Raw genomic sequence first — 27,942 nt, forward strand, 5'->3', positions numbered from 1 at the left:
TGTATAAAGACATTGAAACGATTATGGTTGAATGTACATGTCAAGTTACTTTTACGGAATTTTTTGTCTTTTTTTTTCCCAATTGAACATTTCCGTGATTACAAGTAGCTCTTATCGATAAGATAAGAGGTGGGACCTGACGGATACGTCATCGGAACGGCTGTGGGTTTAAACATTTCCGACGAATCAGTCCTTTGGCCAGGCACATATTGCCTTTTATAAAGTTCCGTCTTCTCTTATCCCTTGTCTTGACTTACATAGTATCTCCTTACCATTCAACAGATATGGCTCCAGTACCCGCATCGCTCTTACGTGCCCTTTCCATCTCCGACCCCTCCAAAGCTAGCCTGTCTACTGCTGGTTTGGGATCGGGTTTCACCAGTACAGGAGCTATCCGAGCCACAGTCCCATCAGCAGATAAACAAGGTGAAGAAGAGAGACGGTATTTTGTTAAAACTTCGACAAATGGTAAAGCTGCCGAGGAAATGTTTCGAGGGGAATATGAGTCCTTAAATGCCATTGCGACCTCCGTACCGGGGTTCTGTCCCCGCGCTCTAGCCTGGGGACCCCTGGAAGAGAGCACCGGAAAGAGCTTCTTCCTGGCGACCGAGTATTTGGACTTGGGAGGCGGTGGCCGCACGGGTCGGTCTCTGTCTCAACGACTCGGAAAGCTCCATTCAACTCCAGCCCCTTCAGATCCTGAGACTGGGAAACGCCGGTTCGGGTTCCCCGTTCCAACCTTCTGTGGTGACACGAAGCAACCCAATCGATTCCACGACTCATGGGCAGACTTCTACGCCAATGAGCGGTTGATGACCATTCTCGAAACATCGGAGAAGCGCAATGGCCGAGACGCTAGCCTAAGAGATTTAGTAGAGCAGACGGCACGCACGGTTGTCCCCGCCCTTTTGGGCGATGGTCATCTGGGCTACGACAAGAATGGAAATGGAGAAGGTATTACGCCTGTAGTTGTTCACGGGGATCTCTGGAGTGGCAATGCAGACCGTGGAAGGATTGTGGGCAGTGAGTACAAGGGAGATGAAGAGCCAGGCGACGTCGTCTACGATCCATCAGCATGCTACGCGCATAGTGAATATGAGTTGGGCATAATGAAAATGTTTGGGGGCTTCGGGTCGACATTTTTCACTGCCTACCATAAAGTAGTCCCTAAGACTGAGCCGGTGGAAGAATATGAAGATCGAGTAAGGCTGTACGAACTGTAGGTGTTTCATTTCTTTCTTCCCTCCCCCTTTTCTTTTTCTTTTATACTTAGGTCAACTCACGTCAACGTTTTCTAACCGAACCAGGTATCATCATTTGAATCATTACGCCATCTTCGGGGCTGGGTATCGATCGGGAGCAATATCGATCATGCAGAATTTAATCAGAAAGCATGGGAATTAGTGTCTTTGCCTTCTTTTAGGGGCAGATTCAGTTTCGTATACTGTAATTCTCTACTATATATACTTTGCATTATCCTCTAAGAAGAGAGAATAAATTGAATGAAATTAATAATACTTGTTGATCAGATGACGCCATACTGACTCAGCACGTGAAAGTGATTGATTTAAATACAAACCTCAAACTCTAGTTGGTATTTAAGTCCCTAAATATCTTCGAGCTTCTAATTATTTCATCCCCTTCAATATACTTCCGAACAATCTCACCATGCCCTCCTATCCGGATGCAGCAGTGCACCCTGAAGCGACTGGTGCAGCCAGAGCATTGGTCGAGAAACACCGTGCGGAGAGGCCATTGAAGTTGTACGCGGGGTGGTTTTGTCCGTGAGTTCACTCTTCATATCAGCTGAGGTCTATGAATCCGATGACAACATTACTTACAGATCGCTACAGTTTCGGTATGCTTGACTTATGGTCTTAGGTATTATTATCATTATTATTCGGACACTCACTAATGTCACCAAGTCCAACGGGTCTGGCTCGCCCTGGAAGAAAAGCAGATCCCCTACCAGTACCTCGAGGTCAATCCCTACCATAAGCCTCAATCACTTCTCTCACTGAACCCACGCGGTTTGGTCCCAACCCTATCCTGTCCGGTGAAGGACGGTAACACTCAGACAGCTAAGCCGCTTTATGAATCCACCGTTATCCTCGAGTACCTTGAGGAGGCCTATCCAGATCACTCCCCACGGCTCCTCCCAGCGGATCCGTATGGTAGAGCCCGAGTTCGCATCTGGATCGACTATGTCAACTCTCGGATTGTCCCAGCTTACCATCGATTTCTCCAATATCAGCCACAGTCAGAAGATGAGGACCCAATTACTGGCTTGGAGGAAGTCAGACAGGAATTCCTGGGCAGTCTGAAAGAGTGGACTAGAGAGATGCATACCGACGGGCCATTTTTCTTAGGGGGGCATATTTCACTACCAGATCTGGTACTTGCCCCATTCGCCATCCGACTGTGGGTTTATGATGAGTACAAGCCGGGTGGCCATGGCATCCCGGAGGAAGGAAAAGGAGGAATGGACGAGCCTATTTGGCAGCGGTGGAGGAAGTGGTTGAAAGCTGTTGAGAGCAGGAAAAGCGTGACGGAAACTATGAGTGAAAAACAGCATTATCTCCCAATTTACAAGCGCTATGCAGACAATGTGGCCCAGAGTGAAATGGCAAAGGCTACTCGTGCAAGAAGAGGAGTGCCGTGAATTTATTCGTATTACTAGTTAGAACCAGAGAAATATATAGTACTATCTCCATAGTTATATCTGAGACTAAAGCCGCACAGTGAAATACCTACGTTCACTAATTATGAGATCAAGAGTAGCATAAGTAACAGCCAAAATAAGAAACAAATCTCTATGAATATAACCAAATTGAATATTATTCTCTTTTCCTCATCTTAACCACTCGATAAAACTAGTTCTCTGACTGACAAACCAACGGAACAATAATGCCCCGTGTATATCACATGACATGACGGTTACCGCCAATCACGCGCCTCCATCCCAAGATTATCATTTCACCTTTCGAACATCATCGTTATCATCATCCTCATCCGGCTATTTGGAGATTGCTTGGACCAGATACAAGCATGGTGCCGGAGAAGAAGAATGGCTCGGACAACCCGACCATATCGGAGATTCCAACTCTGGAGCCGCCTCCAATTCATCCTTCCTTTATTCAGGTAGCCAAGCCGTATATATTCGAGCAGACTATCCAACAATGTATCAAAGCCATGGGTGTCAATACCCTGCGCGAGGAAGCGCTACGCCTGCAGGGTGTCACATGGATTGATAACGTTCGCCGGGTGTTATATTTGTATGTATTCAGTCGCGTCTCATTCGTTTCTAAATGAGAAAGCAATATACCTCAAGGAATAAGAGAATGTGCTAACAGATTAGACCTATCCGTACTTTCAACACGGCTGTGGTGTACTATCACAAGTTTCGACTCGTTCATCCTGACAGCGAGTATAATTATATGGTAACTACCGCCCTCATCTGCCATATGTAGATAAACCTGACTGTCTAGGATGCCGCTGCGGCTGCATTGTTTACAGCCTGTAAGATTGAGGATACCTTGAAGAAGTCCCGGGAGATCGTTTGTGCAGCATACAACCTCAAATTACCACCGTCCGAGCATATCTCTCCCGATAACCCTGTAAGTACTAAGTCTGACTCACTTTTGGCCCCACGCTAACGTGGAAAAGGTCTTCGAGGTTCATGCCAGAGGCATCATTGGATTGGAAAGACTCATGCTCGAGGCGTCGGGATTTGATTTTCGGACACGTCATCCACAGAAGACCTTGATCAAGCTCGCCAGGCATTATGGCCTTACATCGCAGTCTCACGTATCCAATGTAGCGTATCGAATATCTCAGGACCTTTACCGCACTTTTGCTCCAATCAAGCAAACCGCATCGACCATGTCTTTCGCCTGTCTGGAGCTGGCAGGTCGTCTGTTAGACCAGCGCATCGAGGCTGTCGAGTTAGGAGTAGACTACGAGAAGTGGAAAACGAGTCGGGAGGAAGTAATGGGTAAGTATCCCTCGGGAAACTCCTTATACTAAAGCACACACTTATAATATCAGAAACCCTCTTCGACTTACTGGAGCTGTATACCCACAGTCGTAGCTCCACCTCAGTCGGCCCTCATTTCCCGGGGGATCAATTCCTCACGGTCCGTATCCCACTGAACAAAGAGGCAGAATCACAAGGATTCCCTCGCTACACGCACTGGATCGACGAGTCAAGAGATCCCAAAGCTACCAATGGTTCAAAGAGCGGCAAGGAGCTTGTCCTAGAGAAGGCAGGTGCCAGGCTGCATCCGCTAACGCCTGTTGCCGCCAATGGGGAGAGACCAAAAGTTGGTGAAAAGGGCCGGGATGGGGCCGTACGTTTCATGCTTGACACAGAGTGTGCAGATACAGAGAAGGCTCGTGTTTCCGAGTATTTCAAAGTCGAACTGGAGGAGTATGAAGTAAAGGAATGATCTATCGGCTTCCCGCATCGCATCCCCATTACCCCGTACGGCTACCATACTGCAACTACCGGGTGCAAATCAGCCAGCAGATTGCACGTCTGATCTCGTCGGCCCTCCCGCCACTTCTGCGATGGATCGCAGCAGGTGCTATCCACCCCACAGAAGTACACTGATTTCAACCTGAATTTGGAGGTCGGAAGAATGGCATCAATCAATGGTACCGTGCCTGAGGCTTTTCCGAGAATAAAAGACGCAATTCATCCTGGCCGCCCTGGATGCCAGAAAAAGAAAAAGACAAGATAGTATAAGACGAAGCGATTGATACGACGACGGTATTAACCAACGATTTCATGACGGGCGCGGTATTCATTGAAACTCTTGTGGAGGTACCTACCCACTGTTCCCCACTGCGAAATGGAAAGCACTATTCAGGATAGCATATATATCGAGGCACATGTATAGAGTGCTGGATAACTATCAGGTATTGAGCTAGTCAACACACTCAGAGATACTACAGATGTACGCAATTCAGTAACTCATCAACCTATATTCCTATATATGGAGGAATTTACAGTCCAACTAGACGCCAGTCTCTCACCATCTGACAACGGCGGCTAAACATATCGAAGATATGAAGAAAGAGTACAATGTTCCCTTTCGGACGTGTACGCAGACATGAACCTAAACTTTCCGACCGTATTTCCCTGACATTATACAATCATGACCCAATGCGAAGGCAAAAAGACAGAACAAACGTAAGACAGGCACGTTCAGTAGCCACCTTGCGGAGATGAGGTTCGTCTGAAGCTCGTAAAAAGGCTCTAGCGATGGTGGATAACGGCCAATTAAAATGGTAATGTAAAATAAGAGTCGCTACTTTTTCCCCCTTCCGATGAACTTTGAGCAAGTCGGGAGCGGTCGAATTTTCGTCACTGAGAGGTAGAAAAGAAATGGCATGGGTCATTATCGAACGCTCTTCATCGGCGTGTCAGCTCACTGTTCAAGCATTCCAGAATCTACATTTCGTTAGTCATATAAGGTAGGATATGGATAGAGGATGTTAAGGAAGGTACTGACCGTCTCGGAAACCGTGCCCTGATTGTACAAATACTTGCCAAGTCCTCGGACTACCTCCAGTTGCTCCTCGACCGTGAGGCCATTGATGGCGGTCTCAATAACATCCCCAACAGTAGCTTTATACACTGCGATGAAGCTATGGTAATACATGTAGGAAAAGAACCCCATGATGAACTGGCAGTCCATCCGATCGGTGATGCCACCATGGCCCGGGATCGACTCGCCGAAATCCTTGATTTTGAAGGTACGCTTAAGTCCAGAGGCGAAGAAGCCGCCAAACGGCGCAATTAGAGAGGCAAAGGTGGCGAAGATCAGGATATGGAACTGTATAGGCTCGATGTAGAACGTCTTGTCCAATCCGGTCCATTCTGGGACCTGGTACGGCTGGGGTACAAAGGCCGGGTTCGGGGTACATTCCAACCCGGTCAGCACGTTGGATCCTAGATCATTTACTGGGCAGATGAAGTACTTGTAGCGCATTAGGATATTGGTCATGAAATAGCCGAAGATTATGGTGCAAATCCAAGCACCGAGGAACCCTTCAACTGTCTTCTTAGGGGACAGCTGAATCAACTGGGTGCGGCCAAATGTGATTCCGCACACGTATGCGAAAATATCGTTTGTGATAACCAAAGATGCGGGAAGGAAAAACCAGATCATGCCCTCCAGAATGTTGTTCATGACAAAGTGCGCTTGTACGACGATCAAATACAGTGCCATGTGAGTCCAGGCGAACTGTGTGAATTGGAACCGGTAATGCCCTTTCTGCAAAGATGCGACAAAGAAGACGAATCCTATATTCTCGTATTAGGAACAGAAACGATTTTTTTAATCTCACTCAAGGAAGAAGGTAGCTCACCCATGACATAGAGTGTAAAACTGATAAAGCGGTGGTGAGTTGCGAGAGGCAGTAGCACCTTGTCAACTAACAAGACGTGCTTGAAGTAATAGATGACGCTTTCTCCGTACAAGAAGTACATGGTCGTAGCCAGGAAATACCAGTTCAGCGATTTAGTGAAACGGAGATTCTTTTCTTTGCTCGGCACGTTGGCAATAGCGATGACTTCCTTGAACGAGATGATTTGAATGGCGGTGACGAGGCCGATAATGTAGATGTGGCCAGAAAACATAGCAATGAAAAATCCAAAGATCATCACAAAGGTCCATATTGTGCGAGTAATGAATGTCTGCTTCTTTTTCTCGTAGTCGGACAGCTGCGGCTGTTCGGGTTTCTGGCGGTGTCGTCTGTCAGTCTCTAGCAACATTGAACGACTCGGGCCGCTCACCTCCTCGACAATTGTCTCGGGCTTAGACACGCTGCCATTCTTCGACGGACTACCGGGTTCAGAGGCGGCATCACTGGCGTCTGAAATACTTAGCCGGCGAGTTTCCGATGCCCGGTGCGGAAACCTGACGTTCCGACGTGATTTGGACATGGTGTTACGGACCGAGGGGAGAAAGGAGGATGACGCGCGACCCCAAGCTGTATGCGTGGGGAAAGAGGGGGAAAGTTTAGAAGAAAATCCTTAGGGAAACTGGGGTTCGGGACGGAGCCGACAAGGATAGATACGACAGGGGAGGGCAAGGAGAGAAAGGGAGCGAGAAAAAAGGAAGAGAGGAGAGTAAGCCACAAGTGATCGTCGTCAGTAGATTAAAATTTCATGTGAAATAGTGACCAGATTACGGTCGGCGGAAGCACGGACAAACACTAATGGAAGACTCAACGAGTAATTCTCGGTCAAGCGTCCATTGACTGCGTCTGGTACTGAGATTCTCGAGGGACGCGGCAGAGAAAGAGTAGAAGGAGAGGAAGATGATAATGATAATGAGGTCCCGTGGCCGCAGGTGACTTTTGCCGGCCACTACTACATCAAGCATTAGTATTTCGCTTTCCTTCCTTTCCAACACCACACCAATTCAATATTCCTACCATAGTCATTCTCTCATTCTTACGGCCCGCTCGCTTTTTTATTCTCTCATTCATGGCGATCGTGCGTCTTAGGGTATGGAAGAAAACGACGATGAAATCTTCTCCGACGATGGCTTCGACAATCTGCCACCGGGCACACTATTCCAGCTGGAACAGAACGCGGTCTTAGCAAACCAAACTCGGAGTTCTGCGCAGCCCCAACACCAGCCCCAGCCCTCTCGAGCTTTGGCTAGTCACAATCCACAGACAAGAGCTTCCGAACGATCGTTCCTCTCCAATCCTTCGTTAAACCCGCCTGCGCATCTACATACGGGATTGACCAACGACTACGGCGCTTTGGATGTAGGGGAATTGGATGCGGTAGTTTTGCAAGATGAAGTCGAACCGATATATGGGCTGGGTCAACCAGCTGGATTTATCAAGCAGCCCGGTTCAGATGGGCATATTGGAGAAGCTTATCCTGAGCCCATGGAGGTTGAAGGAGAAACTTCATACCTCTCAGGCGACCAAACAGCTTATGATGTGATTAGCGAAAAGGTAATGCGAGAGGGGGTTTTCCATTTTGGATTTCTACAGAGCTAACTCTTGACAACAGCTGGCAGTGGAGAATGAACGGTATAGGCAAATGACGGAGGAGCTAGCTGCGGCCAAATCCATAGCGGAAACCAAAGCGGGAGAAATTGCTATCATCCGGTCAAACCAGGCGAAACTTGCCGAGAATTATGAACGTCAAGTTGCCGCCCTGCGGAAGGCGATGGCTGAGGAGGTAGCTAGGCATAAGGAGGAGGTAGAGGCTGCGCGCGCTGAAGGCAAGATGTTGGCCACGGAGAACGCGTTCCTTAAGCAAGACCTTGCCGAAGAGACCATGCGAATCAACAATTTGAAGGTGAAAGGCCGGGCGGAGGAGAAGACCCCTGGTACGCCGAAGAAACATAAGGCCCTACCTTTTCGCGATGGATTCGATGATGATGAGATTCTTGCTGTTTCTCCCAGCAAATCCACGCGGTTCAAGCGGATGACCCCAACGGTGGGTGGTAAACGGAAGAGGAAGTTGAGTGATGATAGTGCGATACCGTTGCAGTTAGGTCCGCAGCCGGAGCTAGGGCCGATGTCTGTTGAAGTTCCTGTCGGAGATATGTCAGGCGATGCCTCGGATGAAGTCGTGCCAAACCGACCCGCACAGATTGACAAACAAACCTCGCAATTTATAAAGCGTCTATTGAATCACCGAACCTTCCCAAACGAACAGAGTGACCTCGAGGTCATGGCGAGGTTGGCATTTCCATCAGAGCCTCAGCAGACACTGTCCGCAATTCTCTTGGAGGAAACGGCAAGCCTTGATTTCGGTAATTATCTCCTAGAATACGCCCGAGCTATAATTTCATTGTGGTCTCGTGCTTTGCACGAAAAGTTCTTTGAGCCGATCCCGATGTTCATGGGGATTCTACGCCATACTCTCGCTTTAGATGCACCATCATCTGCCCCTGAATTGATCGAATCCCTAGTACCGGTGCTACAAGAGTCAGCAGAGATCAATGGTATTCCTCGGTTTAAACACTCCCCCGTTTCGCGGCAGAACTTTGGACAGGTCAAACAGACACCTTTATCTGAGCTGCAACTTCTAGTAGACTCAACTGAGGCTCTTGGCCTATTATACCAAATGGCCTGCTCATTTTTGCATGTTGACCGCGTGTTGGAAAAATTCTGGCGATATGTGCGCTATGACTTTGTTCTAATGATGCTGAATTGCTCACAGGCCATAAGCGACATTATATTGACCTTGAATCTACTATCGACTAGTATCCGCATCGAGTCATTTGGCTCTCTTCAGGACACGGAGCAAGACCAGGTCGCGAACGAAAACTACATCGTTGATCGCGTGGCGAATCTGCTGAGCGAAATACCACAGGTAGACGAGGGCCAACCCCCTCATATGCCTTCGGAAATTTGCGAGATGCGGCTGGAAGCGTTGTCTCTTTTGATGTCGGTGGCTTTCAATCAAGCGGCCCCCGCTAGTACGCATGGTAGCATGGTCATTGCAACTCACTCTACGGTGCTGGCACGGCTGATTAGAGCCATGCACGATGAACTAGATGCGCTTTATGCATCCCCGCCGGAAAAAGAGTTGCATGCATCGTTAGTTAATGGGTTGATGCGCCTGATCTACGGGGTGATGCGTCGGCATCCAGAGCAGGCAGACCTACAGTCAAAACTCTGCCGAGTCGCAGGCGGAAAGCAAAAGTTTCTTGTGGTATTGACGCGGCTAGCTTTCAGTGAAGGATTGATTCTAGAAGCCGGCATCGAGGATGAAACAGTAGAGATGGCTCACGAAATCTTGGACGACGCAGTTAATCCTCAGGAAGCTGAGGCTTTACTGGAAGCATTCTCAAGTTCGAAGCAACAGGAGTAGAAGGAAGGGTGTAGAAGATGTACTAAGGATGGATGATAGTGTGGCAAGTATGGCCAGTTTCAGTAAGACCGGCTATGCACATAACGAATGACGGTGTATTAATAGATAATTGAAATGCGTTTTAAGCTCTGCGCTATAAAATGAAAGATTGACGCTAGGATACATAAAATAGTACAGGTTACATACGGATGATGACACGTAGAAAAGACAATAGAAATTTGCTACAAGAAACGCTACTAAGGAACGAATTGCAAGTCCCCTTCTCCATACCCCCGCGCATGGCGAAGAAATGATGAAAAGAGAATGATTCCACCAGGTGGAAAGGAGCCAAAGAATACGCCTGCCAATGACCCGAAGGCCGTTGGACGAATTGTTCCGCCGCGCTGTGCAATGCAGGGACCAATTCGTGGTGGACCGCCTTCTTGATCGCAGCCACCCAAACAAGGTAAGTATGAAGAAAAAAAGAAGAAAAGAGTCTAAAAGGATGTCGGGGTTCCAGGGTACTTATAGGAATTGGTGGGGCCATGTAATTGGCGCTAGTGTCAAGCGAGACATTCACAACCAATAATAGACAATACAGACAGCAGATGCTGCTGTTCCTTAATACCTGAGAAATAAGGCATACTGTGTCGACTTGGAAGGTCATGTGCAAGACATCACGTGCAACATGCGAAGTTTTGGCCGCAAGATGACCGAATGAACAACAGGACATTGTATTCTGGCCACGCTCGACCGATTCGCCATCATGAGGAACAGAGCTACTACGCCATTGAGCAAACCTGTAAGCTTTCCCCTCTGTGGATTTTACAGCTTCCATATCCTCCTCTTCCTCCTTGCAACAGCTAATACGAAAACTGTTCAGAAACTCCGACAATCATGGAGCAAATATAACCTCTTTAACCTGCAGCGCCTCCGTAACCCCCCAACCGGCAGCAAAACCTTTTTCCAACAGAAATGGGCCGCTAAATCTATGGCTCGATCATACCATGGCGAACAGGTCCGCGAGAGCCAATGGGCCCGGATGTTCTCCCGTCGCATTCGCAGCGTCGTGCCCATGAACCCACTCAAGCTCGCCCAGGATGACGGTTCCGGGATGTCCGCTGGTCGTGGAGCAGGTCTGGAGACCGAGGAAAGTGCCAAGGATCGATTGACTCCCTTTACACAGATGACATTTGCTCCTTTGGAGCGTCGGTTGGATGTTGCTATCTTTCGGGCTCTGTTTGCTAGCAGTGCCAGACAAGCTCGGCAGTTTGTTGTTCACGGTGCGGTGACAGTTAATGGCAAGCAGGTATGCTTTTGCTCTCTATTTGATTTCGAATGGCGAGGTGTTTGGTGAATTGACAGTTTGTCTCTAAGATGAGGTATCCCGGTTACCTACTCAACCCTGGCGATCTTTTCCAGGTCGACCCCGAACGTGTGATGTATGCTACCGGTGCTCCTAAGGATAAACACGAACGTCGAGAGGGACGTATTGCGCGAAAAAAGATAGCCGAATCCCAAGAAGCTGAAGTGGAGTCTAAGGAAGAGGGTGCCGCAGAAGAGTCCGGAGAGAAGGGTCCCGAGTCGGAAGAACAAGGCAAAGACAGAGAGAATGAAGACCCACGGGAGACACTGAAGGTCCTACTGGCCCAGGCCAAGAACATCATGGCCGGCAGCAAGGATGTGCTCCCCGCGAAGCGCAAGCAGGAGCTGCGTGGATTCCAGAAGGCCGTCAAGCGTGTCCTCTCTCGCTCCGATTCAAGCACCGTTCTTACCGACAACCTGGAATCGCAATTCTCTGAACTCGTTACCCTCCTCAAGGCGAAGCGGGCAGAGAAGCAAGGCACTAAGCGGTCTAAGCGCGATCAGTCCTCCGACGAGACTAAGGACGTTTCCGAATCGACCTCCTCGTCCGCCACCGCCAGTGAGTCCCAGCCCGGAGAGGCGTTGACTGAGGCTTTCCGACAGGCGGCCGAGAACCCGGAGCAAGAAGTTGACACCTCCGAACTCACAGATGCCGAGCTTGATGTGCTTAAGCGGGCTCTTATCCAGATGCGTGACAACCCCATTGACAGCACAAAACCCTATGCCACCCCCTGGAGGCCCCGCGACTACATGAGTGCCTTTGCTTTTGTCCCCCGATACCTTGAGGTCAATCACAACATCTGCGCAGCAGTATACCTGCGGCATCCGGTGGCTCGTCCTGGCTACTCGGAGGTGCCGACGCCGTTCAGTGAACAAGTCGGTACAGCCGCTTTCGCCTGGTACCTGAGACGGCGGTAGACAAAGCAACGACCATGTAATAATCATTGTATTTTCTCCTTAAGTTTCATCATCCTCTTCTTCTTATGTTCTGCGGGCATGTTCCACAGTCATGTATTACTGGGTATCTGGTCTGTTCTTGTTGTTTTGGCATACGTCCGTTCTCATAGATGATCCTGTCTATCTGCCTTGTGTTCCCTGAGGGAGGACAAAAGTCATGTTTGGTGTTGGGTCGATAGCACACGTTTTTGTACATTGGAGTGAATATAAATACACTCGCAATCTCCAATTCAACCCTATTTAATCCTAAGGTAAAAGAGTTGTTTGTCCAATAGAATTCCGAGATACTCTTGTCCGGCAATACAAAACCAAGAGACAGAAAGAGATAAAGTACCGAGAGATATATATACATATTTATTGTGTGGGAATGAATAAGAGTATGTAAAGATACACAAAATCACGTTACACAACAGGTGAAAAATACAATACCAACCGACACTCACCCACTTAACACCCTAAACAGCCCGTAAAATTGCAAACCAGCACCTCATTTTTACATTCCACCGAGTTACATAGAACCAACTCCGACGACACAAATCGGGGGAAAGGAGATCACTCATAAAACCCAACCCCAACATCCTGATCTCCTCTAATCCCCCTCCAGAAAAATCCATAGAGACCAATGTATTCCTGGCATGGTCCGAACCATCATCCGGCGGCAAACGCAGCAACGTCAACGCCGGGCCGCAGACTTGAATCACCCAATCCTTCACCTCATCCCTCATATCCCATGTCCCAGCTACGATGGCCGACGACTATGCTATCGCGCTCACATAATGCGCACCCCGGTGCGTTGCCGACCCTCTCGTCGAACCTGAGGATAGATGCGACGACCGCGGCCCCACCGGGAGGAGGGGCTACTGGTCCTGTTGGTGGTACGGCCGGCGGGACGACCGTTGCCGGTGCAGGGCCGAGGAATAACACGCCGCAACATACGCCGGGGGTATCTGTTGTGGTTGAGTCGCGGGTTCCGGCCGAGTCGATCGAGAGCTCGGATAGTGATCAATCGGATGCTGTGAGTGGTGGGCGAGATGGGGCGGATGCGCTGGGGGATTCGGATTATGCGCCGACGCATGGGGATATGCTCCGGGAGGTTCGGGATTCTGGGAGGGGTGGGGAGGAGGGGGCCGCTGGAGCGACGGCTGGAGGAGGTGCGATGGGCCCCGCAGGGAGGATTAGTCTGTTGGATCGGGTGTTGGGTGACGAGGATATGGAGAGTAGTGGGATAGCGGGTGATACGCCTCGAAAGCATGGTAAGCGTTTGACGACGCTGGAGGAAGTGTCGTTGTTTAATATTTGTAATCGGCATGCGGAGGAGTTTGGCCAGCGTAGTAATCTGTGCAAGTGGTGGATGACAGTGACAGCGGAGTTTACGCGCGACCAGGGACATCCGTATTCGTGGCACTCAGTGCGGCGGAAGGTTGAGCTGGTGACAAAGCAGCGGATGAAGTTTCTCGAGGAGCAGCGCGAGAAGGGTGGCTCGGGGAATGACGATTTATCGAACCCGCGATGGCGTGCAGCTGTTGACGCCTGGATTCCGACATGGCAGCGCTGGGAGGAGGCAGAGGCAAGACGAATTGAGAAACGCGACTCGCGCCGGACTCGCAAGAGGAAGGAGAGGTCGTGGGAACCGGTGTGGGATACGCCGAGCTCGAATGGTTGGAGACAAACGTCTAGCCCGGCAGTGGACACGGTTCGTGGAAGCCAAAGCCAAAACCAGCTGCCTCCTTCGCATCCTCCAGCTGTCGCCCCTGCTACGCCGAATCCAGTCCGACTACCCCCCGGATTTGAAAACATGTTTGCAAATCAACCTTCCAGTTCACCTGGATGGTCCTCCCAGCATGCAAATGCGCCGTCCACTGCACCGTCCGCTGGGGACAATGGCATGATGAGCGCCGTCCTTGAAACGCTAGGGAAGCTGAACAAACATCTCGACTCTGTGAGTTCAGAACCTCGACCGTTGCCCTTAATCGCATCATTATCCTCGAACCCAGACTCCCGGCATCATGCACCACCTCCTAACCAGCCTCGCCTGGAAGAAGTGGCCTCCAACGAAAGCGAAACAATAGAGAAAGCCTTGTCCGCAACAGTCATCAAGCGGCTCAAGGAGGAACTTCGACGGGAGTTGCGTGACGAACTGAGGTCAGAGCTGGAAAAGGACCGGGCGACGTTAGAAGAGAAGTTGGACTCGGTGCAAAGGACGCAGGATATGATTCTTGAGATGCTGAGACAGGAGCCTGCTTGATTTCTCTTTGCTTTTCCATTTGATGCTTGATCTTGTTGCTATGATACCCATTGGCGAAACAGCATATTCTTTGTTCGAGTACTATTGCTCTCCTGAATTACTTCATGCATAAACGCTTATATACAATAAATTTACCATGGACTCTCGAACAATCTCCAATAGTATATTCCTAGCGCTATAGGAGAATAATGCAAAAATAAATATAAATCCCCGGCTAAATTACATAGTAAACGTGCATGGTAATGCTGCATAGGAGCCTGCCAATTTAAATTTTTTTATACTTCTTCAGTCATACTCCTCTCCCTCGGTGGGACGCCATCCCCGTCATCTCTAGTAGTAGAAGGTCTCATCGACGGTACGGCCCCTCATCCAGCGGGGCTCACTGCCACGGACGTAGATGTCCTCGAAGAGGATACGGGAGTTGCTGTCAGGAACGGCCATGTTCTCGGCAATGGCAACCTCCTCGTCAACGAAGGCACGAGCGGTCTTGTCCAGAGCCTTGAGCTCATCCTCGGTCATGACCTTCCAGTCAAGGATCTTCTGCTTGAGGCCGGCAATGGGGTCGTGGGTGCTGCGCATGCGCTGGATCTCCTCACGGCTACGGTAGGTGGTACCGGGGTCCGACATGGAGTGACCTCCATAACGATAGGTGACATACTCCATCACGAGGGGTCCGTTACCAGAGACAGCGTAGTCCTTGGCGTACTTAACGGCAGCCTTGGTGGCAAGGACGTCCATGCCGTTGACCTTGATACCAGGGATGTACTGACCACGCTTGTAATACTCGGTCAAGGCGGAGGAACGAGCGGCGGAAGTACCCATACCGTACTTGTTGTCTACGTGACATGTCAGAACCATTTCAATTTCATTCTCTAGACCAAGGAATAACTTACTCTCACAGCCGAACAGAACGGGAAGGTTCCAGAGCTTAGCCATGTTGAAGGCCTCGAAGACCTGACCCTGGTTGGAAGCGCCATCACCGTAGAGGACAATGCTAGTAGTGGGCTCCTCATTGTACTGCTGGGCAAAAGCGAGACCAGCACCAACAGGGACCTGAGCACCGACAATACCGTTACCACCGTAGAAGTTAGGAGCGAACATGTGCATGGAACCGCCCTTTCCGTAGGCGATACCCTCACGGCGACCAAGCAGTTCTCCGATGATGGACCGGATGGTAGCACCCCGCATGTAAGCAAAACCGTGGCAACGGTAGGCTGTGATGATCTTGTCGTCACGGGTGATGGCGTGCTCGATACCAGTAGCAACAGCTTCCTGACCGGTTGACAAGTGGCAGAAACCTCTGATCTTCTTTTCCTTGTAGAGACGATCGGCGGCCATCTCCATACGCCTGGAGTAACACGGGAACGGGATGTTAGATCCTTGCTCGCTACAGCACGGAAGATTCCGCAGTCATGCATACCTGGTCGAAACCATATCATAGTACATCTGCTTCAGCTCCTTCTTGGTGACCTCCATGGTGTAGGGAGGAGGGTCGATCTCATAGGTCTCGAAGCTCTCGTCGGAGAGCTGGACGGTGAAAGACTTATCATCCTCCTATAGAAAGCGCGAATTGCGTCAGTATCGGGGAGCCATAAGCATATCAGAGACTTTCCCGAAGGGCTCAACAAACCTGTGGAACATTTTCAGCATGCGACGAGGCGGCGTCGGTGGTGACGGAGCGACGGGCAAGGGGAGCAAAGGTTTGACGCCTTAGAGACGCGGCTTGACGGGCCCACGCAGTTCGGAACAACATTCTGGGCAAGGCAGGAGGTCCAATTGATAGAGAAGGGAGCTGGAAGAAGATCAGGGAGATTCTGTTATCTTTCAACAACGGAGATGTTGGGAACAAACTTTCCCCTGCGGCTAACGTCTTTGGGTAATGGCTTATCTAAGCTGACCTTCCATTCGGAACTGCCGGTGTACACGCTGCAAACCACTCAAACATCCCTTCTTTCCTTCTTGCCCGGAGTACAACCGGAGTCAAGATACAAAAATTACCACCTACGGAGTAGTATCTTATTGTTTTCTTCTTCCTTACTTACTCCATATACCACAGCCGTGGCTGTCTTGGATATACACAGAGGTACACATAACACCTCCGACACGGTAATAGACCGTAGATGCTCACCCGACTGTCCCGGCGGATGCCACCGGTCCTGCATACCTGCCAAAAGGATGACCCGGCGTACGCCCCATCCTTTTATAAATCACCTGACTTCTCCTCGGAATCCAATGTCCTCTCAACTTCGCTGGACAGTCAAATATCTGACTACGATGTCTCAATACCTTCCATGTTGACCTGAGACAAGCATTGCTGGGACTCTAATTGAGTGGTGCCAGCAGCGAATGAATATAATTATGCATTAGCGGACTTTCGGAGCGTCTTCTTGACTGAGACAGAAGGCATCCTTCAAAGAGAGACGATTGCGCAGGATTGTGTCGTTTCACAACGTGATGTTTGGATAGTGCTCGCGCAAATGAGACGAGGCTCATACCGACTGTGTTTTGTTCCTTTTTTCGCTGACACCGTAGTAATTGAGATATTGGTAGTGGTCAACACGAATATTTATGGGATCAAGGTTCGAACAATGGGTCTGGATGATATACGCGGGCACACCCTCCAAGATTCCAGATGCCGATACACGGATAGTGAATCCTGTCAACGCAATTCGCTTTTGGCCTCTAGAACCTCATAACTAGCCCCCATTCCTGGGGAGGTGACGGGAACGAGTCATGGCTTCAATATAAACTTCGGGCTTGCCAGCACCCTCTATCATACCCGAACGGGCGGCATGATCTCCACTTCGACTCAATTTTGCCGTGCCTATACGGAGTAGACATATGCCGTGGTCAATATATCTCACTTTACCCGTACCACAATGCACGTTTTCCCAATTTGTGGAAGATCTGCCTATCTCATCATCAGCTGCGAAAGGCGTCTATCCCGAGTAATCCTTGTCGATAAGCGCATGCTAGAACCGATGGGCATTTGAATGCTCGTGTTAAGAAGGACCTGAAATAATTATTAGTACGTGGTCCTTCTTTCAGACAGCCACCAGTAGGATTAACTCATCTCGACCACGGCTGAAGTACATTACAAATTTGACAGCCAACATCGGTATCAATAGACAGTCTTGGAGGTGGACAACGTTGTAAATAGGCCAAACAATGCATTGTTAATAGTATTGCATAGGTTGATGTGGGTCATTCTCCCCTAATGGTTAACTAAGCGACTCTCCATCAAATCGCCTAGGATATGCCAACCCCAACTGGAAGGTCATGAACGGGAGGATCGGATCTCCGATCGTGGGCCTAATTAGGGTCTAAAATGTGAGATTTGAGCGAACATCAACAACTCCGACAGAACTATTGCATACTTTCAGCCAGCCTGTTTCACATAAAAACACCGCAAAACATATTTATCCCTCTCCACGAACGTTTTCTTTTTCTTTTTATTTATTTATTTTTATTTCTTTTAACCTCTCTCTCGAATCGAATTAAACATTTCAGTATCCTGTTTCAAGGGAAGCCTAGCGTATGTTACATTGAATCGATCACCTGGGTTTCATGATCAGTTATTTTTATTTCTATTTTAGCATGAACCATTGAACTGTGAAGATCGTGGTCCGGGCGGGTTGGAAATTTGGGTAGAATTGGATACATAGTTAGGTAGTAGTTGTGACAAATCTTTTCCCAAAGGATATTCTGGGTCGATGAACCTAATAGATGTTTGTATTCACTTGTCCACTTTCGGTATAGTAGTGTGTTAACGTTGTAGAGGATCGGTCTCCGTAGTTCAGCCAAGATGTGACGGGGAGGCTCCTCAACGTGGCAAGAGTAGTGGTTAGTCCGTCCAGTGGGTATATCTTGTTTAGGAATGTTGCAAGGAGAAATGGTGTCCTAACTAGTAAGTGGAAAAGTTGGAATTCTGGTACCCTCATGTGATATTTTGAAATTTGTTATAAAATGAAGTTCCTCGGTTTCCGTATAGAAGAAATATATATATAGATTATATGGATATAACTATAGCATTGTAATCGGATACATACATACAGATAGTACAGATCTATCCCATGCAGGTTACTACTACTAGTAGGTAGTACTACTTGGTACATACCTTTCTGTTGGGTTATTAAATCTGGCAAACCCAAAAAGTCTGTAACCGCCAACAGCGCGGTTCCTGACCTGAAACGGACCAATTGCATCGTGTAACACAACCGAGACTATCTCGTCCCTCAGCTGGGATGAACCACGGATGATTCTCAGTCCCCGTCAAGAATCCACAAAGGGGAAGCCCAGAAATTTCCAGAAAAAGCCCCGAATCCTCCTTTGCCTGGTCCCTGACCGCTACAAATCCTCCGTAGAACGAACTCAATGGCAAGTGGGGATTTGATAAAGTTTTCCTAGTTTATTGCACATTGATTAACAGAGACGGCATGATATTATTGTATCCGTACGGGGTTGTATTGGTATTGTGGAATTGAAGGTGAAACCCCATGAGAATAAAATTTGTCATTGGGAAGTTTGATGATGCAAAATCTGATGCTGATGATGTGTGAGTTGGATTTACTTTGCTTGGTGGGAGCTTGAGACTCTTTCCTTTTCCGTCGTCAACTTGCATCGATCTCTGCGAGGGCCATTTTTAGAACTATCTACTAGCAGGACGTAGTGGAAATTAAACCCAAATGAATTCCGGAGAAGTCCGGAAAGCTAGGGGAAGGTCAACGTGGTCAATGGCTACCTAGACCAGTGTTCTAGTATGTATAACCACCCCTGATACAGCCCCATCAATATGTGTATGTATGTATGTATGATGTATGTATAAATGTATATACGGTATCTAGATGTTGTATACCTTTATAGATACAATGTGGGGTACCTGCCAAGGGTTACACATATTATATACACCACAAGTCTACTGTGACATCACTCATTCCAATCCCACATAAACTAAGTCTCTACTAATTTCCTTGCGGTAAAATAAAGTTGATATTAGTCCCTGTTGCCGTTATCCAGGCACACAGGTCATTTATGTTAGCCATTGGATTACCCCATATTCAATATATGGGAGCCGAAATGTGGACTGTCAGATTCGTTCAACTCCGGGAAATTTGATTTATTTACGATAGATCGGCGGTGCGGCTGGATTGCATGCACCTTGCATATAACATATACAGTGGCAAGTCCTGCTGCCTTGGTTTGCATTCTTTGCTATAATTCACTAGCTGTAGACAACGCATGCTTATTGTCTGCGGCAAAATGCTCGAAACGGAAAGAGAAATACCGCAAGAAGGTCTGTGTCGCACATTATGTCGCAAAGAAGTAAAGCTATTATTGGTGGGATGAACTCGGAGTCTTAACCACTGAATGTACCAATGTGCTACTCCGCTCCAACAACGGTGGTCTGAAGGTATAGTAGGTCCTATATACTCCCAACATACCCCGATATAAAAGCCCCCCCAGCCACTTGACTAAAATACGGTTATTAAAATAGATAGCTGCCTTACTACCATCACTTGTGATTATCTAGACGATAATCTAATCCCGGATCCTGCGATATACGGGCCAGTGCAAATAATAGACAATGACGTTGCTAGGAGTTTCACTATTGTTTCATCTGTCTCGAACGGCAAGAATGTCGCCTTATTCCGCTGCCAACCATGTCATCGATAGCTCAACAGACGGCGCCTTAAGGAACCCCAACGATTGTCACAATCTTAGTTGAACTGTTAGGATGCCCATTTGGCGCATGAATTTTCATCGGTGGATCATTCTGCACTGAGAACCGACACTAGCCTGCTCGGTTATGAAAGAGCTACCTAGACCTGACTCTGGGAAAGGGTTATAATGGAGAGTGTTAAGACGATCGAGCTTCAGAGTTTAGACATCAGGAGCATATATTCTGGCAATAGTGCGAGACCTAACCGAGCTGATCACGTAAAACAGTGGAGATTTGAGCTGATCCTTATTGCATCCAGGAGTCGGAACCGACCTCTCTGGACAGAAGTTGCACCGTGCGGTTCGCATGGTTACTGAGTGGACGGGAGGATTGTCGGGTGGAATCTCATGCATGACTTGGTCAATTCAGCAATTTACTAAAATTGGGCACTCGTTTTGTCAGTGCTCGCGCGTATGACCCAGCTTTCTGACCCATCAAAGTGTCATACTGATAATCAATAGTTAGAACTCATTGGGCTGAATCAGCAGGACAAACTAACACGCTAAGCATATGCATTGCATACTAGCACTATGGTCACTAGATAAGAGGAGAGAGAGAGAAAGAGCGAGTGTCGTTGAAGCAACCGAAATACTGTTTCATCATCCAAGACGATCTGAGTCGACGAAATTATTTGGGAGCGTCGACGTCTCGGAATGCTGCCTTCTGAATTTAGATGCAGGGTTTCATGCGGGGTCCAGTAGGATGTGTTCCGTGTTCTTGGAGGTCAGGCCTAGTAACTAATAGGTTATCCTGATAAAACAATAAGGTGTGGGTGGGGGAGGGGGGATTTCTGACATTTGGAGTGTGATATATTCTTTCAGCTCAAAACCTTACAAATCAATATTTGTGATTCAAATTGATCCTTCCATAAAGACACGCGGTTACACCTCTAAATCTTATTCGATGTATAAGAGCATTTCTTGTTACATACCAGGTGAAATTAGGGCATCCGATCTTCCAACCGAAGGGCGTAAAGTTTTGACGTTTGCTGGTCCGGACGGGGTGTTCTACCGTCGGATACCGGAGTCGATCATCCATGGATAATAATCGAAAGGATCCATCTAATAAATTGGTGAGTTCAGATAAATCCCTAGGTTAAGAATCCTGGGGGTTTCAGTACCGTTTGGTAGTTTCATTTTGTTGTACCCGGATTGCTGCATGAACTTTGCAGTTGCTGTACAGGAAAAGTTAAGGGTGGCTTGATACGGGACTTTCTCCGGCAGGCACTACTAAGGCTTACATAGCACATATGGAGTTAGTATGAGTGTTTCTAACTTTCTACTCTACCGGAATAAGGAATTAGTGGACCCACTAAGGAAAAAGTACTGCCACTATTCCGAGTGGGTCTGGTGGGGGACATTGTAGTTGAACCGACGCCATGGTTATTGGCTCCTCCACGGCCATTTGGGGTTTGGAGATTCATGTTATCTTCCTTCCGTAGTTTAGGGGGTTATATACCTTGTTGATGTTTATCGGGCAGCACTATTGTTTTAGTACTTCAACAACTCATGTATAGGTATCTTCAATAAGAAGTATATAAGATATAAATATGTAAAACAGAAGGGTCCATACGTTATTAACATGGGAATAGCTTCATCTCCGTTCTGCTGGATATGGCTGACTAAGTTCCAGGTTGCCCATTCAAAACTTTCCCGGTGGAGATCCCGAAGCTCTCAGCCGTTGACAACTTATGCAGTACCACTACTTACGTACGCCACCACTCGCTTCAAATATTCGCCTCCCATACCAGAAAGAACACCTGACCCTTAAACATGACACCTGGAATTGGGGCCCGACCAAGCTTTATCTCTCTTCCAGCGTGGGAAATATCCAATATTGATGCCCAGTAGAGGAGCAGGTGACAGAAAACGCTCGGGGATCAACAGTCAGTTCAATTGAGCCTAAGGTCGATCTTTACACCGTACGGCCCCGGCTTGGCCCATCGGAAGCTTGGAGGGTCACTCTATGGAGAATAATAAGGCCATTGTATTATATCCATCCCCTGACAGTTTCTTTGTACTCATGGCAGTACAAATGGCCGGGAATCCGTCGGAACCCTAACCCTACGGTTGACATTGGGAAAGTATAACGGTAGATCTTTTATAGACTATCTTATGGAGGCTCTGGGTTTGTGATACGATTGATTTCTATTCTTGATAGGAAATACATTAATGGTAATGTACCTCGTACAGTACGGTAATACCCTACAGTTAGGTATAATGTCCGATTGTGGCGTTCTTCGCTGAATAGGCTCATTTGCAATTTTTTTCTAGGAGGAAAAGGGAAATTAGAGAAAGAAAAAGAAAAAGAAAAAAAAAAAAACAAAACAAAAGAAAAGAAAGACTGGATTATTCCAAGATTTAATTTTCCGATGGCGGTCTGGGGTTGATAGATAGATTGGATAGATCAGTAGAAGTGAATTAAATATTGGCCAGTACAAACCTGACTGGCTGGAAATCTCAAATGGGTGACACAGTATGTACAATGTAAGGAGAAGTAGTAGGCTGGATCAGTCTACATGGTAAGTTTTATGTTTGTGATATGCGATCGCGATAGGGGGACTTCGATTGTATTTCCTTGAAGATGACCTCATCTGTATCACCTTTTCTCGTATATGGGTTTGCCCTTCATTGTACTGCTTTGAGACTCAAGTTGTCTTCACAAAACTCAAAAGCGAAAACCCATTTTTCAGGGGGAATTCACTCAAACTTTCAGTCCCTGGAGATATGCTCCACTGGAAGCATTTTTGGTGCCCTTTTAAACCATGGCTCGGATGCTGCACGCCCCACTTTCCAGACGGAGAGTGTGTGTTCTCAATTTTTTTTGTTGGTTGTATCGCTATGTACGGTATTCCTGCAGGAAAAAGCCGTACTCCATAACCTTCATAATACCTTTTGGGTACTTGGGTGGTACCCCAAGCCGGGGGTCGTACCAATAGGGACCGCCCGTTCCAATCAAAGTACCGGCGAAGTACCAGTGACCGTACAGTATTGAATGATCGCTCAACCGCCCCATCGAACTATCAACGGCCTCCTGAAGACCGGCCGTGACGCCGTCGTAAAATTATTCCCACCATCACGATATCTCCAACTTCCACTCCTTTCTCTCCTTCACACTGACTTTCTGCCTTTGTGTTTTGTGTCCCTGCACATCAAACCATTCTCTTTGACTTCTGGCCCCCTGGTTCAATTCCTTCATCCTCGGGAGTTTTTCCTAAATCCCTCCCCCACTATACTCTCCCCACTTGGTTTCCCCTAATATAGGATTTCATTCTTTTTCCCCTCTTCTTTTAGTTGATCGCTTTCCCTCCTGATCCGTCAGGAGCATCCTTTTTCTAGCCCATGTGGAAGCATCGACCGTCTTCCAGATCGGATTCTAAGTCTGGGAGTATCGATTCAAGTTCCGAGCGTGGCTTCTTTGGTCGTCCTAAGAAGAGGTCTCCGCCGTGTAAGTATAGTGTCTCATACTAGTGCTTGCTCTTGATTCTAGTCCCTTATTTGATTATAATTTTTTATTTTTATTCATTTTTCCTTTTGACTTTTTTTCCCTTTTGATTTAATTTTCATTATCAGAACATTATATCATTCTGGACCTTCACCTCCTAATCACAAGACTGTTTCCTTTCCCTCTGCCCTGCATCTTTCGTCGTTCCTTATCTCTCTTCTTACCCTAAACCACCCCCGGCGATTCTCATCGCTATATGTGACACGAAAGGGACAAAGGAAAGACCTACATCCTTGCACTACTATTATGCAATACGACCTCATTACTGCTTCCTTTTCGTAGTCGATCCTCCACTGTCCGTTTTCGCCCTCTTTCTTCCCTCCTGCCTCTCGGCCGTTGCTTATTATACCCTCTGTTCACTGACGAGTGCATTCGTCATTACCTGCAGTTCTTTCTCGGCCAGAGTCCCCCACTCGCTCGCCATTTCGGTCCTTGCGCTCATTCGCTCGCTCAGAACGACCGGATAGTAGGTTCTCTAATCACACTGGCACTTCCCGGCCTCGCGCATCTTCAATTGTCACTAGTGGTTCCCTGTACCCTGATCATCCAGGTTCTGACTGGCAGTCGAATTCAGTCAATCAATCGTCCCAAGCGTCATTCAATTCCGGATCTGGCAGGCCAATGGCAGGCTTAATGGATGTTGACCGCACCCGGTCCCGGAGGGACAGGACTTTTGTGGGCAGTGAGTGCGCTGTTTGTGAAGAACCGCTAGAACATACCCTGCGGGGCGAGCGTGTTCTACAATTTTCTTGCACGCACGTAGCGCATGAAGCCTGTTTCTACGAGTTCATTCGGGAGTTTGAGGGTCAATATTGTCCTACCTGCGACGCACCCTTGGGGTTGGATACTAGCCGTGGGGGGAATGTGCTAGACCTCGGTAAGTGGTAACACTTGGTAGCGAAATAGAGGGCGTCGTTGCTAACTCACTTGTAGAGAAACTTAGCAATATGGTGCGCTCAGTAACCAGCGATGCCGCTACGCAACGGAGTGGCACGACTGGGGCTACTGCGCCGTGGGATCAAAGCACGAACGTGAGCCGTGGCCGGCTACCCAGTGATGCAGGGAGCAGGCCGTATAACCGCGATAGTCGCGATATCTACGCCCGACGGGATAGCCGTGATACGGGTGACCATCGTGAACGAATCGAGCGTCTGACATCTGGATCCCGCCAGCAACATTCTCGGAACGGTAGCGCCGCTGGGTCATCGGGCGACTACAACGACGCCCAGCATCCAAACGGAAGACGACATGACTATGACCTCCAAGCCATGGAGTCCGAATTGAGCCCTCGCGCGGGCTCCACGAAGAACCCTATCCCAGCCCCAACTATGACCATCCGGAGCGAATTTCCCACCCTCAACCGGTCCCGTCAACAACAGCCTTTGACATGTCTAATCACAGTCGAAGTTCCGGAAGGCTGGCATCCGGACACCGGTGATCTACCCCACACGTCGTCTGGCACGCCGCAACCTCAGGATGAGCCTTACAGTATGATGAGATTTCCTGCCCCCCATGAGTCGCGACCATCTCCATACGAACCACAGGAGAATTTGAACGAGATCGCAGAGGAACTGAGGACGAAAGTGGACAACTGGCATGGCCTTGAATTTCAACGGTATGCTAACCTGTGGTTTTGTATGTTAAAAGAGCGTGGCTAATTGTGCTACAGGTTCGGAAAACTTCGCTTGCATGGGCAAATGCGGGTGGGTAAAGATCGCGAGTCCTGGCAAGACCTGCAATGCTATCTGTTCGCGGAAATGCTTATCTGCATTAAAGAGAAGAAGGTGCAAGACCATCACCGGCAATATGACGATAAGTCTCGACACACAAGGTGTACACTCAAAGGCTCGATTTTGATAAAAAAGCATCTCAAACATATCGACGCCGATCCAGGTAACCCATGAGCCTAATCTTACTAGGCAAGGAACCGCTATTGACAATTGGTATAGATGAGCCCGTTCTTACTCTGAGTTTGTCCGTCAGCGAACTTCCATGCTTTTATCTAAATTTCCAGAATCGGAATCAGTTGGAAATCTGGCGTCGTGCTCTTCTCGATCTCCACCAATTCGATTCTCTGCCCCGCGGTGCCGACTATGACCTAGACAACTCAGGAGCAGAGGAGGAAGACTTCCGGAACAGCCAGGTGAAGCGGCAGGCATCGTTGAACTCTTCATACGGGGCGGCTCGGTCGAATAATACCGCTATCACCGACTACACGAACGTGGCTCTAGAGAGTTCGCCTAGCCCATCTTTACACATCCCTCTTGATATTGTAGCAGTGATTCCAGTGTCGTCCTCTATGCAGGGTTTAAAAATTACGCTCCTGCGCGACGCTCTCAAGTTCCTTGTGCAGAACCTTGGCCCGCGAGACCGTATGGGATTGGTGACATTTGGGTCTAGTGGTGGTGGGGTTCCTCTGGTAGGAATGACAACGAAGTCTTGGGGAGGATGGGGCAAGATCTTGAATTCTATCCGCCCCGTTGGCCAGAAGAGCCTTCGTGCCGATGTGGTCGAAGGCGCTAACGTGGCCATGGACCTACTGATGCAACGGAAGCTGTCCAACCCTATCTCCACAATCCTATTGATCAGTGACTCGTCTACCTCTGACCCAGAAAGCGTGGATTTCGTTGTGTCTCGAGCAGAAGCTGCCAAGTCCGTCCCCCTTATCTTTGTTCTTATAGCCTTAAACTAACTTTCTCGTAGGGTTAGTATTCATTCATTCGGCCTTGGACTGACCCATAAGCCGGACACCATAATTGAGCTCTCGACTCGGACAAAAGGATCGTATCTTTATGTTAAGGACTGGATGATGCTCCGTGAATGTGTTGCAGGCTGCTTGGGAGCTTTGCAAACAACTTCTCACCAGAATGTGAAATTGAAACTCCGTCTTCCAGAAGGTTCCCCGGCGAAATTTGTGAAAATTAGCGGAGCTCTTCATACGACCAAGAGGGCTACTGGCCGCGACGCGGAGGCGGCCCTCGGAGATCTAAGGTTTGGTGATAAGCGGGATATCTTGGTTCAGCTTGTTATTCAACCCGACAATTCTTCCCATGAAAATATGCCCCAAGACCCTTGGGAGAGTCTGGTCTCTGGATTGGAAGCCCTCGGTGGCGGGTCTGATGGAGATGAACAGCGAATACTTAGCGTTGAGGAGGTCCCATTGATCCAAGCAGATCTTACTTATGGAGACCTTCTCCGTGATGGCCATTTAACGCATTCGCCGCGGCCATCGCTTTTGGCGATTACTATGCTTCCACCAAACCCCAGGTCTAAACATTCTAGTCGACCAATGACACCCCCTATCCCTCCACATCCCTCCATTGTCCAGCGACGCATGGAGCTCCTTACGTCCGATATGTTAACCAGAGCCTTAACTCTGGTATCGCGTGGCCACCATGATCGTGCGCAGCACTTACTGGTTGAGACCCGTAGTATCCTTAAGGGTCTCGGTAAAGGAAGCCTTCCCCCACTTCCACCTGGCGCTGTTAAGCCTTCAAGTATCAGTGATTCTGGCAGCAGAGGTGACACGCCAGCGTCTACCTCTCCTAGGTCTTCTAGCTACAACGACAGTCACTCAATGGCTTCAGATACGGCCACGATTGCGCCAGTTGCCGCGGTTGACATGCAGACCATGCAGGCGCTAGATGGTGACTTACAAGCGGCACTGGAGTGGATCAATCATCCTGCGGTGTTTGGCCGGGATTCACGCAAGGCTGTGCTACAGGGTATCGGCGTGATCTCGTCGCAGCGGGCGTATACCTTCCGGTCGCCCTCTGAGGCGCACTGGGCCCAGCGGGTGACCGGAGTCCGACGACTGACTGAACGGTCAAAAGATTGGCGTGAGACCGGCGATGACGCATTGACTGAAGAATAAATGCATCGACATGACTCCCATTCCTATTTTCATTATTCAATTCATGTTTAATTTCCCCTTGTTTCCTTGTTGAGTGGCTACTAATATTCTTCCCCCCCCTCTTGATTGTTTATGATACCACTTTGTTCACCATGACTGTGCAGCATGATACCACGGGTTTGGTTCTTTGTAATATTTCTATCTGATCTTTCTGGTTAGATACCTGCGTATAAATCAGCTTATATTGTTAATATTGGACGGTGGACAGGGATCTGGTTGCATCTGGATGATTTACGCCTTCTTTGCTTGGTTTCTTGTTTGGGCGGTCGTGAGATGGGGCTCGTTTAAACTAATTCTAGACGCTACTGTGTAATTCTTTGTCTCAAGCTCTTTGCGGTATACTTGATAAATAAACTCTCAAATTCTGGCCATGAAATGATATTTTTTCCTTATCGCCTTTTCAC

At 48.4% G+C, this 27,942-nt stretch overlaps 10 protein-coding genes across 10 annotated transcripts; 8 read left to right on the plus strand and 2 right to left on the minus strand.

The window, feature by feature from the left end:
- The first annotated feature begins 38 nt into the window (after positions 1 to 38).
- Positions 39 to 1,434, plus strand: BDW43DRAFT_290374 (putative fructosamine-3-kinase). The gene is made up of 2 exons (XM_032043497.1): positions 39 to 1,219; positions 1,308 to 1,434. The coding sequence occupies exons 1-2, from the start codon at positions 285 to 287 to the stop codon at positions 1,402 to 1,404; spliced, it is 1,032 nt and encodes a 343-aa protein (XP_031895585.1). The 5' UTR covers positions 39 to 284; the 3' UTR covers positions 1,405 to 1,434.
- Positions 1,435 to 1,530: 96 nt separating this feature from the next.
- BDW43DRAFT_290375 (uncharacterized protein) lies at positions 1,531 to 2,822 on the plus strand. Its single transcript, XM_032043498.1, has 3 exons — positions 1,531 to 1,784; positions 1,854 to 1,858; positions 1,926 to 2,822. Exons 1-3 carry the CDS (start codon positions 1,669 to 1,671, stop codon positions 2,660 to 2,662), a joined length of 858 nt encoding a protein of 285 aa, XP_031895586.1. The 5' UTR covers positions 1,531 to 1,668; the 3' UTR covers positions 2,663 to 2,822.
- A 173-nt stretch (positions 2,823 to 2,995) lies between these two features.
- On the plus strand, positions 2,996 to 4,981 carry BDW43DRAFT_290379 (putative cyclin). Its single transcript, XM_032043499.1, has 5 exons — positions 2,996 to 3,275; positions 3,359 to 3,440; positions 3,489 to 3,617; positions 3,667 to 3,994; positions 4,048 to 4,981. Exons 1-5 carry the CDS (start codon positions 3,049 to 3,051, stop codon positions 4,446 to 4,448), a joined length of 1,167 nt encoding a protein of 388 aa, XP_031895587.1. The 5' UTR covers positions 2,996 to 3,048; the 3' UTR covers positions 4,449 to 4,981.
- On the minus strand, positions 4,967 to 7,306 carry cds1 (phosphatidate cytidylyltransferase). The gene is made up of 4 exons (XM_032043500.1): positions 6,803 to 7,306; positions 6,376 to 6,748; positions 5,517 to 6,310; positions 4,967 to 5,455 (listed from the first exon to the last, which is right to left on the minus strand). The coding sequence occupies exons 1-4, from the start codon at positions 6,950 to 6,952 to the stop codon at positions 5,417 to 5,419; spliced, it is 1,356 nt and encodes a 451-aa protein (XP_031895588.1). The 5' UTR covers positions 6,953 to 7,306; the 3' UTR covers positions 4,967 to 5,416.
- A 1-nt stretch (position 7,307) lies between these two features.
- Positions 7,308 to 10,022, plus strand: BDW43DRAFT_290382 (putative DNA repair protein Rad26). Its single transcript, XM_032043501.1, has 2 exons — positions 7,308 to 7,983; positions 8,042 to 10,022. Exons 1-2 carry the CDS (start codon positions 7,522 to 7,524, stop codon positions 9,854 to 9,856), a joined length of 2,277 nt encoding a protein of 758 aa, XP_031895589.1. The 5' UTR covers positions 7,308 to 7,521; the 3' UTR covers positions 9,857 to 10,022.
- Positions 10,023 to 10,343: 321 nt separating this feature from the next.
- BDW43DRAFT_290384 (mitochondrial 37S ribosomal protein uS4m) lies at positions 10,344 to 12,508 on the plus strand. Its single transcript, XM_032043502.1, has 3 exons — positions 10,344 to 10,637; positions 10,719 to 11,144; positions 11,213 to 12,508. Exons 1-3 carry the CDS (start codon positions 10,602 to 10,604, stop codon positions 12,116 to 12,118), a joined length of 1,368 nt encoding a protein of 455 aa, XP_031895590.1. The 5' UTR covers positions 10,344 to 10,601; the 3' UTR covers positions 12,119 to 12,508.
- Positions 12,509 to 12,527: 19 nt separating this feature from the next.
- Positions 12,528 to 14,695, plus strand: BDW43DRAFT_290386 (uncharacterized protein). Its single transcript, XM_032043503.1, has one exon. It carries the CDS (start codon positions 12,780 to 12,782, stop codon positions 14,400 to 14,402), a length of 1,623 nt encoding a protein of 540 aa, XP_031895591.1. The 5' UTR covers positions 12,528 to 12,779; the 3' UTR covers positions 14,403 to 14,695.
- Positions 14,553 to 16,214, minus strand: BDW43DRAFT_290389 (pyruvate dehydrogenase (acetyl-transferring) subunit E1 alpha). The gene is made up of 4 exons (XM_032043504.1): positions 16,033 to 16,214; positions 15,823 to 15,956; positions 15,296 to 15,750; positions 14,553 to 15,238 (listed from the first exon to the last, which is right to left on the minus strand). The coding sequence occupies exons 1-4, from the start codon at positions 16,153 to 16,155 to the stop codon at positions 14,733 to 14,735; spliced, it is 1,218 nt and encodes a 405-aa protein (XP_031895592.1). The 5' UTR covers positions 16,156 to 16,214; the 3' UTR covers positions 14,553 to 14,732.
- BDW43DRAFT_211489 (uncharacterized protein) lies at positions 15,993 to 16,789 on the plus strand. The gene has a single exon (XM_032039261.1). It carries the CDS (start codon positions 16,239 to 16,241, stop codon positions 16,698 to 16,700), a length of 462 nt encoding a protein of 153 aa, XP_031895593.1. The 5' UTR covers positions 15,993 to 16,238; the 3' UTR covers positions 16,701 to 16,789.
- A 6,398-nt stretch (positions 16,790 to 23,187) lies between these two features.
- Positions 23,188 to 27,935, plus strand: BDW43DRAFT_290404 (vWFA and PH domain-containing RING finger protein). Its single transcript, XM_032043505.1, has 6 exons — positions 23,188 to 23,568; positions 24,014 to 24,502; positions 24,559 to 25,240; positions 25,295 to 25,518; positions 25,575 to 26,277; positions 26,329 to 27,935. The coding sequence occupies exons 1-6, from the start codon at positions 23,463 to 23,465 to the stop codon at positions 27,497 to 27,499; spliced, it is 3,375 nt and encodes a 1,124-aa protein (XP_031895594.1). The 5' UTR covers positions 23,188 to 23,462; the 3' UTR covers positions 27,500 to 27,935.
- The last annotated feature ends 7 nt before the right edge of the window (positions 27,936 to 27,942 follow it).

The sequence above is a fragment of the Aspergillus alliaceus genome (assembly GCF_009176365.1).
Source record: "Aspergillus alliaceus strain CBS 536.65 unplaced genomic scaffold BDW43scaffold_61, whole genome shotgun sequence".
NCBI classification, from domain to species: Eukaryota; Fungi; Ascomycota; class Eurotiomycetes; order Eurotiales; family Aspergillaceae; genus Aspergillus; species Aspergillus alliaceus.